The following is a 13681-nucleotide window of genomic DNA, read 5'->3' as shown; positions in this document are numbered from 1 at the left end:
CCCACCCCCCATTCCCCTCCCTGCTCCTCCATTCCCTCCCCCTCTCCCATCCCCCCGTTCCCCTCCCTGCTCCTCCACCCCCCAATCTCCCATCCCCCCGTTCCCCTCCCTGCTCCTCCACCCCCCTCTCCCATCCCCCGTTCCCCTCCCTGCTCCTCCACCCCCCTCTCCCATCCCCCGTTCCCCTCCCTGCTCCTCCACCCCCCTCTCCCATCCCCCGTTCCCCTCCCTGCTCCTCCACCCCCCCCACTCCCCATTCCCCAGTCTCTTAACCCAGTCTTAGCTAGTGGGCTGTCGACCAGTCAGTTTTTGAAGGCCCCATATCGGCTAGCTTTACTGATGAAGGTCTTCAGCAGCTCGTGGTCCATGTCGGCGAAGGCCTGCGTCTGCGTAACGGCTGTCAGGTGGTTGACACAGAACTTGAAGCAGAACTCTTCCAGGTCCTGTAGAAGGAACAGGGAGATGGATGGCTGGTCAGTGGTCAGCGCTGGGGACAGGAGGAGTACAACACAGAGGGCAGTGACTGGTAGAGGAACTACTGGTACAACGAGAACAACACAACGAGAACAACACAACGAGAACAACACAACGAGAACTACACAACGAGAACTACACAACGAGAACTACACAACGAGAACTACACAACTAGTACAACAGACAGGACAACAGAGAGGGTCTGTGGGCTGGCTGGTCAGTGTTCAGGGCCTACGGGACGACCACAGAGAGGGTCTGGGCTGGCTGGTCAGTGTTCAGGGTCTACGGGAGGACAACAGAGAGGGTCTGGGCTGGCTGGTCAGTGTTCAGGGTCTACGGGAGGACAACAGAGAGGGTCTGGGATGGCTGGTCAGTGTTCAGGGTCTACGGGAGGACAACAGAGAGGGTCTGGGTTGGCTGGTCAGTGTTCAGGGTCTACGGGAGGACAACAGAGAGGGTCTGGGCTGGCTGGTCAGTGTTCAGGGTCTACGGGAGGACAACAGAGAGGGTCTGGGTTGGCTGGTCAGTGTTCAGGGTCTACGGGAGGACAACAGAGAGGGTCTGGGCTGGCTGGTCAGTGTTCAGGGTCTACGGGAGGACAACAGAGAGGGTCTGGGCTGGCTGGTCAGTGTTCAGGGTCTACGGGAGGACCACAGAGCGTGTAAAGCCTCTTACCCTGGCCTCATATTTGACTGCAGCAGAGAGCAGTGTAATCGCGTTTTCCTCAGAGATGCCTCTCTTGATGGTCTCCTGACACAGTCTCTTCAGACGCGTCTCACGGTAGAACGTAGCTAAGTCCAGGAGACCTACGGTACACACAGGAGAGATGCATGGAATACGGCCCAAATGGTAACCCAGTCATTTTATAGTGATCTCCTTCTGAGTCCAGGTTAACGGTGGAATTCTAGTGCATTTACAATACTTTCTATAAGCTGTCATAACTCACATGAGGCCATAGATGCTGATTTTGGGGGTAAATAATTAAGCTACGGAAAACACTGTGGTGTACTTATGGAGTTCTTTACACGCCCGCCTGGAGAATAATCTAGGGGAAACACTGAGTCGTACCTCTGGCGTAAAAGTACGCTACGGTTAGAGTGTAGAGGTGGTAGGGTAGAGTAGTGGTTAGAGTGTAGAGGTGGCAGGGTAGCCTAGTGGTTAGAGTGTAGAGGTGGTAGGGTAGCCTAGTGGTTAGAGTGTAGAGGTGGTAGGGTAGAGTAGTGGTTAGAGTGTAGAGTAGTGGTTAGAGTGTAGAGGTGGTAGGGTAGTGTAGTGGTTAGAGTGTAGAGGTGGTAGGGTAGAGTAGTGGTTAGAGTGTAGAGTAGTGGTTAGAGTGTAGAGGTGGTAGGGTAGCCTAGTGGTTAGAGTGTAGAGGTGGTAGGGTAGCCTAGTGGTTAGAGTGTAGAGTAGTGGTTAGAGTGTAGAGGTGGTAGGGTAGTGTAGTGGTTAGAGTGTAGAGGTGGTAGGGTAGAGTAGTGGTTAGAGTGTAGAGGTGGCAGGGTAGAGTAGTGGTTGGAGTGTAGAGGTGGTAGGGTAGCCTAGTGGTTAGAGTGTAGAGGTGGTAGGGTAGCCTAGTGGTGGTAGGGTAGAGTAGTGGTTAGAGTGTAGAGTAGTGGTTAGAGTGTAGAGGTGGTAGGGTAGTGTAGTGGTTAGAGTGTAGAGGTGGTAGGGTAGAGTAGTGGTTAGAGTGTAGAGTAGTGGTTAGAGTGTAGAGGTGGTAGGGTAGCCTAGTGGTTAGAGTGTAGAGGTGGTAGGGTAGCCTAGTGGTTAGAGTGTAGAGTAGTGGTTAGAGTGTAGAGGTGGTAGGGTAGTGTAGTGGTTAGAGTGTAGAGGTGGTAGGGTAGAGTAGTGGTTAGAGTGTAGAGGTGGCAGGGTAGAGTAGTGGTTGGAGTGTAGAGGTGGTAGGGTAGCCTAGTGGTTAGAGTGTAGAGGTGGTAGGGTAGCCTAGTGGTTAGAGTGTAGAGGTGGTAGGGTAGCCTAGTGGTTAGAGTGTAGAGGAGGCAGGGTAGCCTAGTGGTTAGAGTGTAGAGGTGGTAGGGTAGCCTAGTGGTTAGAGTGTAGAGGTGGTAGGGTAGCCTAGTGGTTGGAGTGTAGAGGTGGTAGGGTAGAGTAGTGGTTAGAGTGTAGAGGTGGTAGGGTAGCCTAGTGGTTGGAGTGTAGAGGTGGTAGGGTAGAGTAGTGGTTAGAGTGTAGAGGTGGTAGGGTAGAGTAGTGGTTAGAGTGTAGAGGTGGTAGGGTAGAGTAGTGGTTAGAGTGTAGAGGTGGTAGGGTAGAGTAGTGGTTAGAGTGTAGAGGTGGTAGGGTAGAGTAGTGGTTAGAGTGTAGAGGTGGCAGTGTAGCCTAGTGGTTAGAGTGTAGAGGTGGCAGGGTAGCCTAGTGGTTAGAGTGTAGAGGTGGCAGGGTAGCCTCGTGGTTAGAGTGTAGAGGTGGCAGGGTAGCCTAGTGGTTAGAGTGTCGAGGTGGCAGGGTAGCCTAGTGGTTAGATTGTAGGGGCGGCAGGGTAGCCTAGTGGTTAGAGTGAAGGGGTGGCAGGGTAGCCTAGTGGTTAGAGTGTAGGGGTGGCAGGGTAGCCTAGTGGTTAGAGTGTAGGGGTGGCAGGGTAGCCTAGTGGTTAGAGTGTAGGGGTGGCAGGGTAGCCTAGTGGTTAGAGCGTAGAGGTGGTAGGGTAGCCTAGTGGTTAAAGCGTAGAGGTGTCAGGGTAGCCTAGTGGTTAGAGTGTAGAGGTGGCAGGGTAGCCTAGTGGTTAGAGTGTAGAGGTGGCAGGGTAGCCTAGTGGTTAGAGTGTAGAGGTGGCAGGGTAGCCTAGTGGTTAGAGTGTAGAGGGGGCAGGGTAGCCTAGTGGTTAGAGTGTAGAGGGGGCAGGGTAGCCTAGTGGTTAGAGTGTAGAGGGGGCAGGGTAGCCTCGTGGTTAGAGTGTAGAGGTGGCAGGGTAGCCTAGTGGTTAGAGTGTAGAGGTGGCAGGGTAGCCTAGTGGTTAGAGTGTAGGGGTGGCAGGGTAGCCTAGTGGTTAGAGTGTAGAGGTGTCAGGGTAGCCTAGTGGTTAGAGTGTAGAGGTGGCAGGGTAGCCTAGTGGTTAGAGTGTAGAGGTGGCAGGGTAGCCTAGTGGTTAGAGTGTAGAGGTGGCAGGGTAGCCTAGTGGTTAGAGCGTAGGGGTGGCAGGGTAGCCTAGTGGTTAGAGCGTAGGGGTGGCAGGGTAGCCTAGTGGTTAGAGCGTAGAGGTGGTAGGGTAGCCTAGTGGTTAGAGCGTAGAGGTGGCAGGGTAGCCTAGTGGTTAGAGTGTAGAGGTGGCAGGGTAGAGTAGTGGTTAGAGTGTAGAGGTGGCAGGGTAGCCTAGTGGTTAGAGTGTAGAGGTGGCAGGGTAGCCTAGTGGTTAGAGTGTAGAGGTGGCAGGGTAGCCTAGTGGTTAGAGTGTAGAGGTGGCAGGGTAGCCTCGTGGTTAGAGTGTAGAGGTGGCAGGGTAGCCTAGTGGTTTAGAGTGTAGGGGTGGCAGGGTAGCCTAGTGGTTAGAGTGTAGAGGTGGCAGGGTAGCCTCGTGGTTAGAGTGTAGAGGTGGCAGGGTAGCCTAGTGGTTAGAGTGTAGAGGTGGCAGGGTAGCCTAGTGGTTAGAGTGTAGAGGTGGCAGGGTAGCCTCGTGGTTAGAGTGTAGAGGTGGCAGGGTAGCCTAGTGGTTAGAGTGTAGGGGTGGCAGGGTAGCCTAGTGGTTAGAGTGTAGAGGCGGCAGGGTAGCCTAGTGGTTAGAGTGTCTCCCTGCAGGGTAGCCTAGTGGTTAGAGTGTAGAGGTGGTAGTGTAGCCTAGTGGTTAGAGTGTAGAGGTGGCAGGGCAGCCTAGTGGTTAGAGTGTAGAGGTGGCAGGGCAGCCTAGTGGTTAGAGCGTAGAGGTGTCAGGGTAGCCTAGTGGTTAGAGTGTAGAGGTGGCAGGGTAGCCTAGTGGTTAGAGTGTAGAGGTGGCAGGGTAGCCTAGTGGTTAGAGTGTAGGGGTGGCAGGGTAGCCTAGTGGTTAAGAGTGTAGGGTTGGCAGGGTAGCCTAGTGGTTAGAGTGTAGGGGTGGCAGGGTAGCCTAGTGGTTTAGAGTGTAGGGGTGGCAGGGTAGCCTAGTGGTTAGAGTGTAGAGGTGGCAGGGTAGCCTAGTGGTTAGAGTGTAGAGGGGGCAGGGTAGCCTCGTGGTTAGAGTGTAGAGGGGGCAGGGTAGCCTCGTGGTTAGAGTGTAGAGGGGGCAGGGTAGCCTAGTGGTTAGAGTGTAGAGGCGGCAGGGTAGCCTAGTGGTTAGAGTGTAGAGGTGGCAGGGTAGCCTAGTGGTTAGAGTGTAGAGGTGTCAGGGTAGCCTAGTGGTTAGAGTGTAGAGGTGGCAGGGTAGCCTAGTGGTTAGAGTGTAGAGGTGGCAGGGTAGCCTAGTGGTTAGAATGTAGAGGTGGCAGGGTAGCCTAGTGGTTAGAGCGTAGGGGTGGCAGGGTAGCCTAGTGGTTAGAGCGTAGGGGTGGCAGGGTAGCCTAGTGGTTAGAGCGTAGAGGTGGTAGGGTAGCCTAGTGGTTAGAGCGTAGAGGTGGTAGGGTAGCCTAGTGGTTAGAGTGTAGGGGTGGCAGGGTAGCCTAGTGGTTAGAGTGTAGGGGTGGCAGGGTAGCCTAGTGGTTAGAGCGTAGAGGTGGTAGGGTAGCCTAGTGGTTAGAGCGTAGAGGTGTCAGGGTAGCCTAGTGGTTAGAGTGTAGAGGTGGCAGGGTAGCCTAGTGGTTAGAGTGTAGAGGTGGCAGGGTAGCCTAGTGGTTAGAGTGTAGAGATGGCAGGGTAGCCTAGTGGTTAGAGTGTAGAGGGGGCAGGGTAGCCTAGTGGTTAGAGTGTAGAGGTGGCAGGGTAGCCTAGTGGTTAGAGTGTAGAGGTGGCATGGTAGCCTCGTGGTTAGAGTGTAGAGGTGGCAGGGTAGCCTAGTGGTTAGAGTGTAGAGGTGGCAGGGTAGCCTCGTGGTTAGAGTGTAGAGGTGGCAGGGTAGCCTAGTGGTTAGAGCGTAGAGGTGGCAGGGTAGCCTAGTGGTTAGAGCGTAGAGGTGGCAGGGTAGCCTAGTGGTTAGAGCGTAGAGGTGGCAGGGTAGCCTAGTGGTTAGATCGTAGAGGTGGCAGGGTAGCCTAGTGGTTAGAGCGTAGAGGTGGCAGGGTAGCCTAGTGGTTAGAGTGTAGAGGCGGCAGGGTAGCCTAGTGGTTAGAGTGTAGAGGTGGCAGGGTAGCCTAGTGGTTAGAGTGTAGAGGCGGCAGGGTAGCCTAGTGGTTAGAGTGTAGAGGTGGCAGGGTAGCCTAGTGGTTAGAGTGTAGAGGTGGCAGGGTAGCCTAGTGGTTAGAGTGTAGGGGCGGCAGGGTAGCCTAGTGGTTAGAGTGTAGAGGTGGCAGGGTAGCCTCGTGGTTAGAGTGTAGAGGTGGCAGGGTAGCCTAGTGGTTAGAGTGTAGAGGTGGCAGGGTAGCCTAGTGGTTAGAGCGTTGGACTAGTAACCGAAAGGTTGCAAGATCGAATCCCCCGAGCTGACAAGGTACAAATCTGTTGTATCTGCCTCCTGAACAAAGGCAGTTTAACCCACTGTTCCTAGACCAGTTAACCCACTGTTCCACTGTTCCTAGACCAGTAAACCCACTGTTCCTAGACCAGTAAACCCACTGTTCCTAGACCAGTAAACCCACTGTTCCTAGACCAGTTAACCCACTGTTCCTAGACCAGTTAACCCACTGTTCCTAGACCAGTTAACCCACTGTTCCTAGACCAGTTAACCCACTGTTCCTAGACCAGTTAACCCACTGTTCCTAGACCAGTTAACCCACTGTTCCTAGACCAGTAAACCCACTGTTTCTAGACCAGTAAACCCACTGTTCCTAGACCAGTAAACCCACTGTTCCTAGACCAGTTAACCCACTGTTCCTAGACCAGTAAACCCACTGTTCCTAGACCAGTAAACCCACTGTTCCTAGACCAGTAAACCCACTGTTCCTAGACCAGTAAACCCACTGTTCCTAGACCAGTAAACCCACTGTTCCTAGACCAGTAAACCCACTGTTCCTAGACCAGAAAACCCACTGTTCCTAGACCAGTAAACCCACTGTTCCTAGACCAGTTAACCCAATGTTCCTAGACCAGTAAACCCACTGTTCCTAGACCAGTAAACCCACTGTTCCTAGACCAGTTAACCCACTGTTCCTAGACCAGTTAACCCACTGTTCCTAGACCAGTTAACCCACTGTTCCTAGACCAGTAAACCCACTGTTCCTAGGCCAGTTAACCCACTGTTCCTAGACCAGTTAACCCACTGTTCCTAGACCAGTTAACCCACTGTTCCTAGACCAGTTAACCCACTGTTCCTAGACCAGTTAACCCACTGTTCCTAGGCCAGTAAACCCACTGTTCCTAGGCCAGTTAACCCACTGTTCCTAGGCCAGTTAACCCACTGTTCCTAGGCCAGTTAACCCACTGTTCCTAGGCCAGTTAACCCACTGTTCCTAGACCAGTTATCCCACTGTTCCTAGACCAGTTATCCCACTGTCCCTAGACCAGTTAGCCCACTGTTCCTAGACCAGTTAACCCACTGTTCCTAGACCAGTTAACCCACTGTTCCTAGGCCGTCATTGCAAATTAGAATTTGTTCTTAACTGACTTTCCCCATTAAACAGAAGGTTAAATAAATATATGAACCTATGGCGTCCTCCGGAGGCAGGTTGATGGTGTCTGTGTAAAGGTATTCGAGGAAGGCCCTGTAGACCAGGTAAGAGAACTGGTGAATCTCGATAGACTCCTCGTCTGTCTCGTTCAGCAACACACGGAAATGTTCACACCTGAAAACATGGAAAGATGACAACAGATCAGTCACCGTGGCGATCAGTCACCGTGGCGATCAGTCACCGTGGCGATCAGTCACCGTGGCGATCAGTCACCGTGGCGATCAGTCACCGTGGCGATCAGTCACCGTGGCGATCAGTCACCGTGGCGATCAGTCACCGTGGCGATCAGTCACCGTGGCGATCAGTCACCGTGGCGATCAGTCACCATGGAAAATATGTGCCCTGATGTGAAGTTTGAATTCAGCCCATGGTGATCTCTGATAGCTGCATATTAGATGCACTACATGACCAAAAGTATGTGGACACCTGCTCATCGAACATCTCATTCCAAAATCATGGGCATTAATATGGAGTTGGTCCCCCTCCTTTGCTGCTATAACAGCCTCCAGTCTTCTGGGAAGGCTTTCCACTAGATGTTGGAACATTGCTGTGGGGACTTGCTTCCATTCAGCCACAAGAGCATTAGTGAGGTCGGGCACTGATGTTGGGCGATAAGGCCTGGCTCGCAGTCGGCGATCCAATTCATCCCAAAAGTGTTGGATGGGGTTGAGGTCAGGGCTCTGCGCAGACCAGTCAAGTTCTTCCACATCGATCTTGACAAACCATTTCTGTATGGACCTTGCTTTGTGCACAGGGGGCATTGTCATGCTGAAACAGGAAAGGGCCTTCCCCAAACTGTTGCCACAAAGTTTGAAGCATAGAATCGTCTAGAATGTCATTGTATGCTGTAGCATTAAGATTTCCCTTCACTGGAACTAAGGGGCCCGAACCATGGTAAACAGCCCCAGACCATTATTCCTCATCCACCAAACTTTACAGTTGGCACTATGCACTGGGGCAAATAGTGTTCTCCTGGCATCCGCCAAACCCCAGATTTGTCAGTCGGACAGCCAGATGGTGAAGCGTGATTCATCACTCCAGAGAACACATTTCCACTGCTCCAGAGCCCAATGGTGGTGAGCTTTACACCACTCCAGCCAACGCTCGGCATTGGGCATGGTGATCTTGGGCTTGTGTGCGGCTGCTCGGCCACGGAAACCCATTTCATGAAGCATCCCGACGAACAGTTCTTGTGCTGACGTTGCTTCCAGAGGCAGTTTGGAACTTGGTAGTGAGTGTTACAACCGAGGACAGATAATTGTTTTACGCGCTATGCGCCCCATCACTCGCCACTCCCGTTCTGTGAGCTTGTGTGGCCTACCAGTCCACGGCTGAGCCGTTGTTGCTCCTAGACGTTTCCACTTCAAAATAACAGCACTTACAGTTGACCGGGGCAGCTCTAGCAGAGCAAGAATATGACAAACTGACTTGTTGGAAAGATGGCATCCCTATAACAGTGCCACGTTGAAAGTCACTGAGTTCTTCAGTAGAGGCCATTCTACTTCCAATGTTTGTCTATGGAGATTGCAATGCTGTGTGTTCGATTTTTAACGCCTGCTAGCAACTGATGTGTGGCTAAAATAGCCCGAATCCACTAATTTGAAGAGGTGTCCATATACTTTTGTAAATATGCATCTAGTTTCTACATGGAGTACACCAAACATTAGGAACACCTGCCTCCGGCACCTACTACCACATCAATGTCTTGCCCATTCGCCCTCTGAAAGGCACACAATAATATAACAATAATATATATGCCATTTAGCAGACGCTTTTATCCAAAGCGACTTACAGTCATGTGTGCATACATTCTACGTATGGGTGGTCCCGGGGATCGAACCCACTACCCTGGCGTTACAAGCGCCATGCTCTACCAACCGAGCTACAGCAATCCATGTCTCAGATGGAGTCCAATCCTCCTGTCCTCTCCATCTACACTGAGCGACATTCAAAAGGGACCGTAGCTTTCACCTGGTCAATCTATGTCAGGGTGGGGGGGACAGCAGGTGTACTTAATGTTTTCACCTGGTCAATCTATGTCAGGGTGGGGGGGGGGGGGGCAGCAGGTGTACTTAATGTTTTCACCTGGTCAATATATGTCAGGGTGGGGGGGACAGCAGGTGTACTTAATGTTTTCACCTGGTCAATCTATGTCAGGGTGGGGGGACAGCAGGTGTACTTAATGTTTTCACCTGGTCAATCTATGTCAGGGTGGGGGGGGACAGCAGGTGTACTTAATGTTTTCACCTGGTCAATCTATGTCAGGGGGGACAGCAGGTGTACTTAATGTTTTCACCTGGTCAATCTATGTCAGGGTGGGGGGGCAGCAGGTGTACTTAATGTTTTCACCTGGTCAATCTATGTCAGGGTGGGGGGGGACAGCAGGTGTACTTAATGTTTTCACCTGGTCAATCTATGTCAGGGTGGGGGGGGGACAGCAGGTGTACTTAATGTTTTCACCTGGTCAATCTATGTCAGGGTGGGGGGGGGCAGCAGGTGTACTTAATGTTTTCACCTGGTCAATCTATGTCAGGGTGGGGGGGGGACAGCAGGTGTACTTAATGTTTTCACCTGGTCAATCTATGTCAGGGTGGGGGGGGGGACAGCAGGTGTACTTAATGTTTTCACCTGGTCAATCTATGTCAGGGTGGGGGGGGGGGGACAGCAGGTGTACTTAATGTTTTCACCTGGTCAATCTATGTCAGGGTGGGGGACAGCAGGTGTACTTAATGTTTTCACCTGGTCAATCTATGTCAGGGTGGGGGGGGGCAGCAGGTGTACTTAATGTTTTGTAAACTCTGTGTTTCAAACAAACACATTTCGAGATGTAAAAATAAACACATTTTCTTTACCTCTGATTTGGCAAATCGAAAACGATAGCGTTTAAGGCATGAGGATGTTGCGTGCGAGTTTATAAAAAAAAACGAACCAGAGGGGAAACAATAACCTTGTCCTTGCTTCCTCATAGCGTCAACAGGAAGGACAGACACACCGAGACCGAGATCATAGTTTCATACAACGCAGTGGTAACAAACATAGCAGACTTGGGAGGAGACAAGGAAGGCAACTACTGGAAATCACCATGTCATTTCAACACGTTGTTTACAGAAATGTTTGTAGCCGTTTGTGGGGGAGTGTGGCGGCTTAAAAAAACTAACTCTGAACCTGTGACAACATGTGGCTGTGTGACTGGGGGAGGGGAGAGAGAGGCTTGACTAGGGGAGGGGAGAGAGGGAGAGAGAGAAGAGACTTGACTAGGGGAGGGGAGAGAGAGGGAGAGACTTGACTAGGGGAGAGAGGGAGAGAGAGAAGAGACTTGACTAGGGGAGAGAGGGAGAGAGAGAAGAGACTTGACTAGGGGAGGGGAGAGAGGGAGAGACTTGAATAGGGGAGAGAGAGAGAGAGAAGAGACTTGACTAGGGGAGGGGAGAGAGAGGGAGAAGAGACTTGACTAGGGGGGGAGAGAGAGAGAGAAGAGACTTGACTAGGGGAGGGGGAGAGAGAGAGAGAAGAGACTTGACTAGGGGAGGAGAGAGAGAGAGAGAGAGAAGAGACTTGACTAGGGGAGGGAGAGAGAGAGAGAGAGAAGAGACTTGACTAGGGGAGGGGAGAGAGAGAAGAGACTTGACTAGGGAGGGGAGAGAGAGAGAGAGAAGAGACTTGACTAGGGGAGGGGAGAGAGAGAGAGAGAAGAGACTTGACTAGGGGAGGGAGAGAGAGAGAGAAGAGACTTGACTAGGGGAGGGGAGAGAGAGAGAAGAGACTTGACTAGGGGAGGGAGAGAGAGAAGAGACTTGACTAGGGGAGGGAGAGAGAGAGAGAGAAGAGACTTGACTAGGGGAGGGAGAGAGAGAGAGAAGAGACTTGACTAGGGGAGGGGAGAGAGAGAGGGAGAGAGACTTGACTAGGGAGGGGAGAGAGAGAGGGAGAGAGACTTGACTAGGGAGGGGAGCGAGAGAGAGGGAGAGAGACTTGACTAGGGGAGGGGAGAGAGAGAGAGAGAAGAGACTTGACTAGGGGAGGGGAGAGAGAGAGAGAAGAGACTTGACTAGGGGGGGAGGGGAGAGAGAGAGAAGAGACTTGACTAGGGAGGGGAGAGAGGGAGAGAGACTTGACTAGGGGAGCGGAGAGAGAGAGAGAAGAGACTTGACTAGGGGAGGGGAGAAAGAGAGAGAAGAGACTTGACTAGGGAGGGGAGAGAGAGAGAGAGAAGAGACTTGACTAGGGAGGGAGAGAGAGAGAAGAGACTTGACTAGGGGAGGGAGAGAGAGAGAGAAGAGACTTGACTAGGGGGGAGAGAGAGAGAGACTTGAATAGGGAGGGGAGAGAGAGAGAGAGGGAGAGAGAGGCTTGACTAGGGGGGGGAGAGAGAGAGAGAAGAGACTTGACTAGGGGAGGGGGGAGAGAGAGAGAAGAGACTTGACTAGGGAGGGGAGAGAGAGAGAGAAGAGACTTGACTAGGGGAGGGAGAGAGAGAGAGAGGGAGAGAGAGGCTTGACTAGGGGAGGGAGAGAGAGAGAGAAGAGACTTGACTAGGGAAAGAGAGAGAGAGAGAGAGAGAGAGAAGAGACTTGACTAGGGGAGGGGAGAGAGAGAGAGAGAGAGAAGAGACTTGACTAGGGAGGGGAGAGAGAGAGAGAGAAGAGACTTGACTAGGGGAGGGAGAGAGAGAGAGAGAGAGAGAGAGAAGAGACTTGACTAGGGGAGGGAGAGAGAGAGAGAGAGAAGAGACTTGACTAGGGGAGGGGAGAGAGGGAGAGAAGAGACTTGACTAGGGGAGGGGAGAGAGGGAGAGAGAAGAGACTTGACTAGGGGAGGGGAGAGAGGGAGAGAGAAGAGACTTGACTAGGGGAGGGGAGAGAGAGAGAGAAGAGACTTGACTAGGGGAGGGGAGAGAAGGAGAGAGACTTGACTAGGGAGGGGAGAGAGAGAGAGAAGAGACTTGACTAGGGGGGGAGAGAGGGAGAGAGACTTGACTAGGGGAGCGGAGAGAGAGAGAGAAGAGACTTGACTAGGGGAGGGGAGAGAGAGAGAGAAGAGACTTGACTAGGGGAAAGAGAGAGAGAGAGAGAGAGAGAGAGAGAGAGAGAGAGAGAGAGAGAGAGAGAGAGAGAGAGAGAAGAGACTTGACTAGGGGAGGGGAGAGAGAAGAGACTTGACTAGGGGAGCGGAGAGAGGGAGAGAAGAGACTTGACTAGGGGAAAGAGAGAGAGAGAGAGAGACAGAGGCTCGACTAGGGGAGGGGAGAGGTCTAAGGAGGAGGAATGATGAAGTTCCTAACATGTATTCCCTAGCAGTGACCGGCAGCTATCTCTCTGTATCTCTCCAGTGACCAGAGGGCTGTCTCAAAGACGGTGATCTGTGTTTTGCGAGCAGGCAGGTTGATAGTGTGGGGGGGGGGGGGCCACAGTGGTACAAAGAACTAAATAACCTTCAGAGTGGTGTTGTACCTCAAATAAATGATGTATTTACAGAGGAAAAGTGAGCGAGAACGTAACAAAACTTCAGTAGAAATACTAAAAACACACAGCGCCACAGCATATACCCAATATATGCGTCTCGGGTTAACGGTTGTTTGGATAAAAAGCGTTGGCTAAATGACCGTTATCATTGTAAAAAACAGTGGTTGTGTATGACCAAGGCCCATAAGGAGACCACCTGGGTCTGTTGGGCACCGTTTACACAGACAGCCCAAATTCTGATCTTCTTCACCCACCCACCAACAACCCTCCCAACTATTGTCAAATGAGCTGATCTGATTGGTATAGAAGATGTGAATTGGCCTGCCTGTGTAAACTCAAGTTCCTTTTAGGTACCTGATCTTTAGGAGGGCTTTGTGTACATGGATAAACTTTCCATCCACAAGGAACTTGAGATCTGAGATATCCGGGCTGTCAAACTCCCTCTTCAGAGACTGGGCCACCGTCAGATAGTCATCGCCGTCTGAATAACACAGAACAAAAAAAAACAATCAGTCAGTCCTTTAAAAAGAGGCCAGAGCAATGAAAACACTCAAACCTATTGGAAATACTTTAATTAGTATCTGATCTCAGGTCTGTAACCATCATCACATCCTGGAGGTGTGTCAGTCTAACCCACGGTTGAGGAGGTGTGTCAGTCTAACCCACGGTTGAGGAGGTGTGTCAGTCTTACCCACGGTTGAGGAGGTGTGTCAGTCTTACCCACGGTTGAGGAGGTGTGTCAGTCTTACCCACGGTTGAGGAGGTGTGTCAGTCTAACCCACGGTGAGGAGGTGTGTCAGTCTTAGCCACGGTTGAGGAGGTGTGTCAGTCTTAGCCACGGTTGAGGAGGTGTGTCAGTCTTACCCACGGTTGAGGAGGTGTGTCAGTCTTAGCCACGGTTGAGGAGGTGTGTCAGTCTTAGCCACGGTTGAGGAGGTGTGTCAGTCTTAGCCACGGTTGAGGAGGTGTGTCAGTCTTAGCCACGGTTGAGGAGGTGTGTCAGTCTTAGCCACGGTTGAGGAGGTGTGTCAGTCTTAGCCACGGTTGAGGAGGTGTGTC

At 52.1% G+C, this 13681-nt stretch overlaps 1 protein-coding gene across 2 annotated transcripts in view; it reads right to left on the bottom strand.

Moving 5' to 3' along the window:
- Positions 1-256: 256 nt before the first annotated feature.
- rcbtb2 (regulator of chromosome condensation (RCC1) and BTB (POZ) domain containing protein 2) overlaps positions 257-13681 on the bottom strand; it is a 45535-nt gene continuing 32110 nt past the window's right edge. Inside the window, exons 9-12 of one of the 2 annotated variants that reach the window (XM_046293613.1) lie at positions 12977-13103; positions 7135-7274; positions 1150-1280; positions 257-443 (exon numbers count right to left, since the gene is read on the bottom strand). In XM_046293613.1, the coding sequence (XP_046149569.1) occupies positions 303-443; positions 1150-1280; positions 7135-7274; positions 12977-13103 (539 nt within the window). In that variant the 3' untranslated portion in view covers positions 257-302. Of the gene's footprint in view, positions 488-1149; positions 1281-7134; positions 7275-12976; positions 13104-13681 lie in introns of both variants that reach the window. The other variant, XM_046293614.1, reaches the window with a different exon arrangement.

Source organism: Oncorhynchus gorbuscha, linkage group LG13, assembly GCF_021184085.1.
Source record: "Oncorhynchus gorbuscha isolate QuinsamMale2020 ecotype Even-year linkage group LG13, OgorEven_v1.0, whole genome shotgun sequence".
NCBI classification, from domain to species: domain Eukaryota; kingdom Metazoa; phylum Chordata; class Actinopteri; order Salmoniformes; family Salmonidae; genus Oncorhynchus; species Oncorhynchus gorbuscha.
This window is presented reverse-complemented; position numbering and strand designations above follow the sequence as displayed.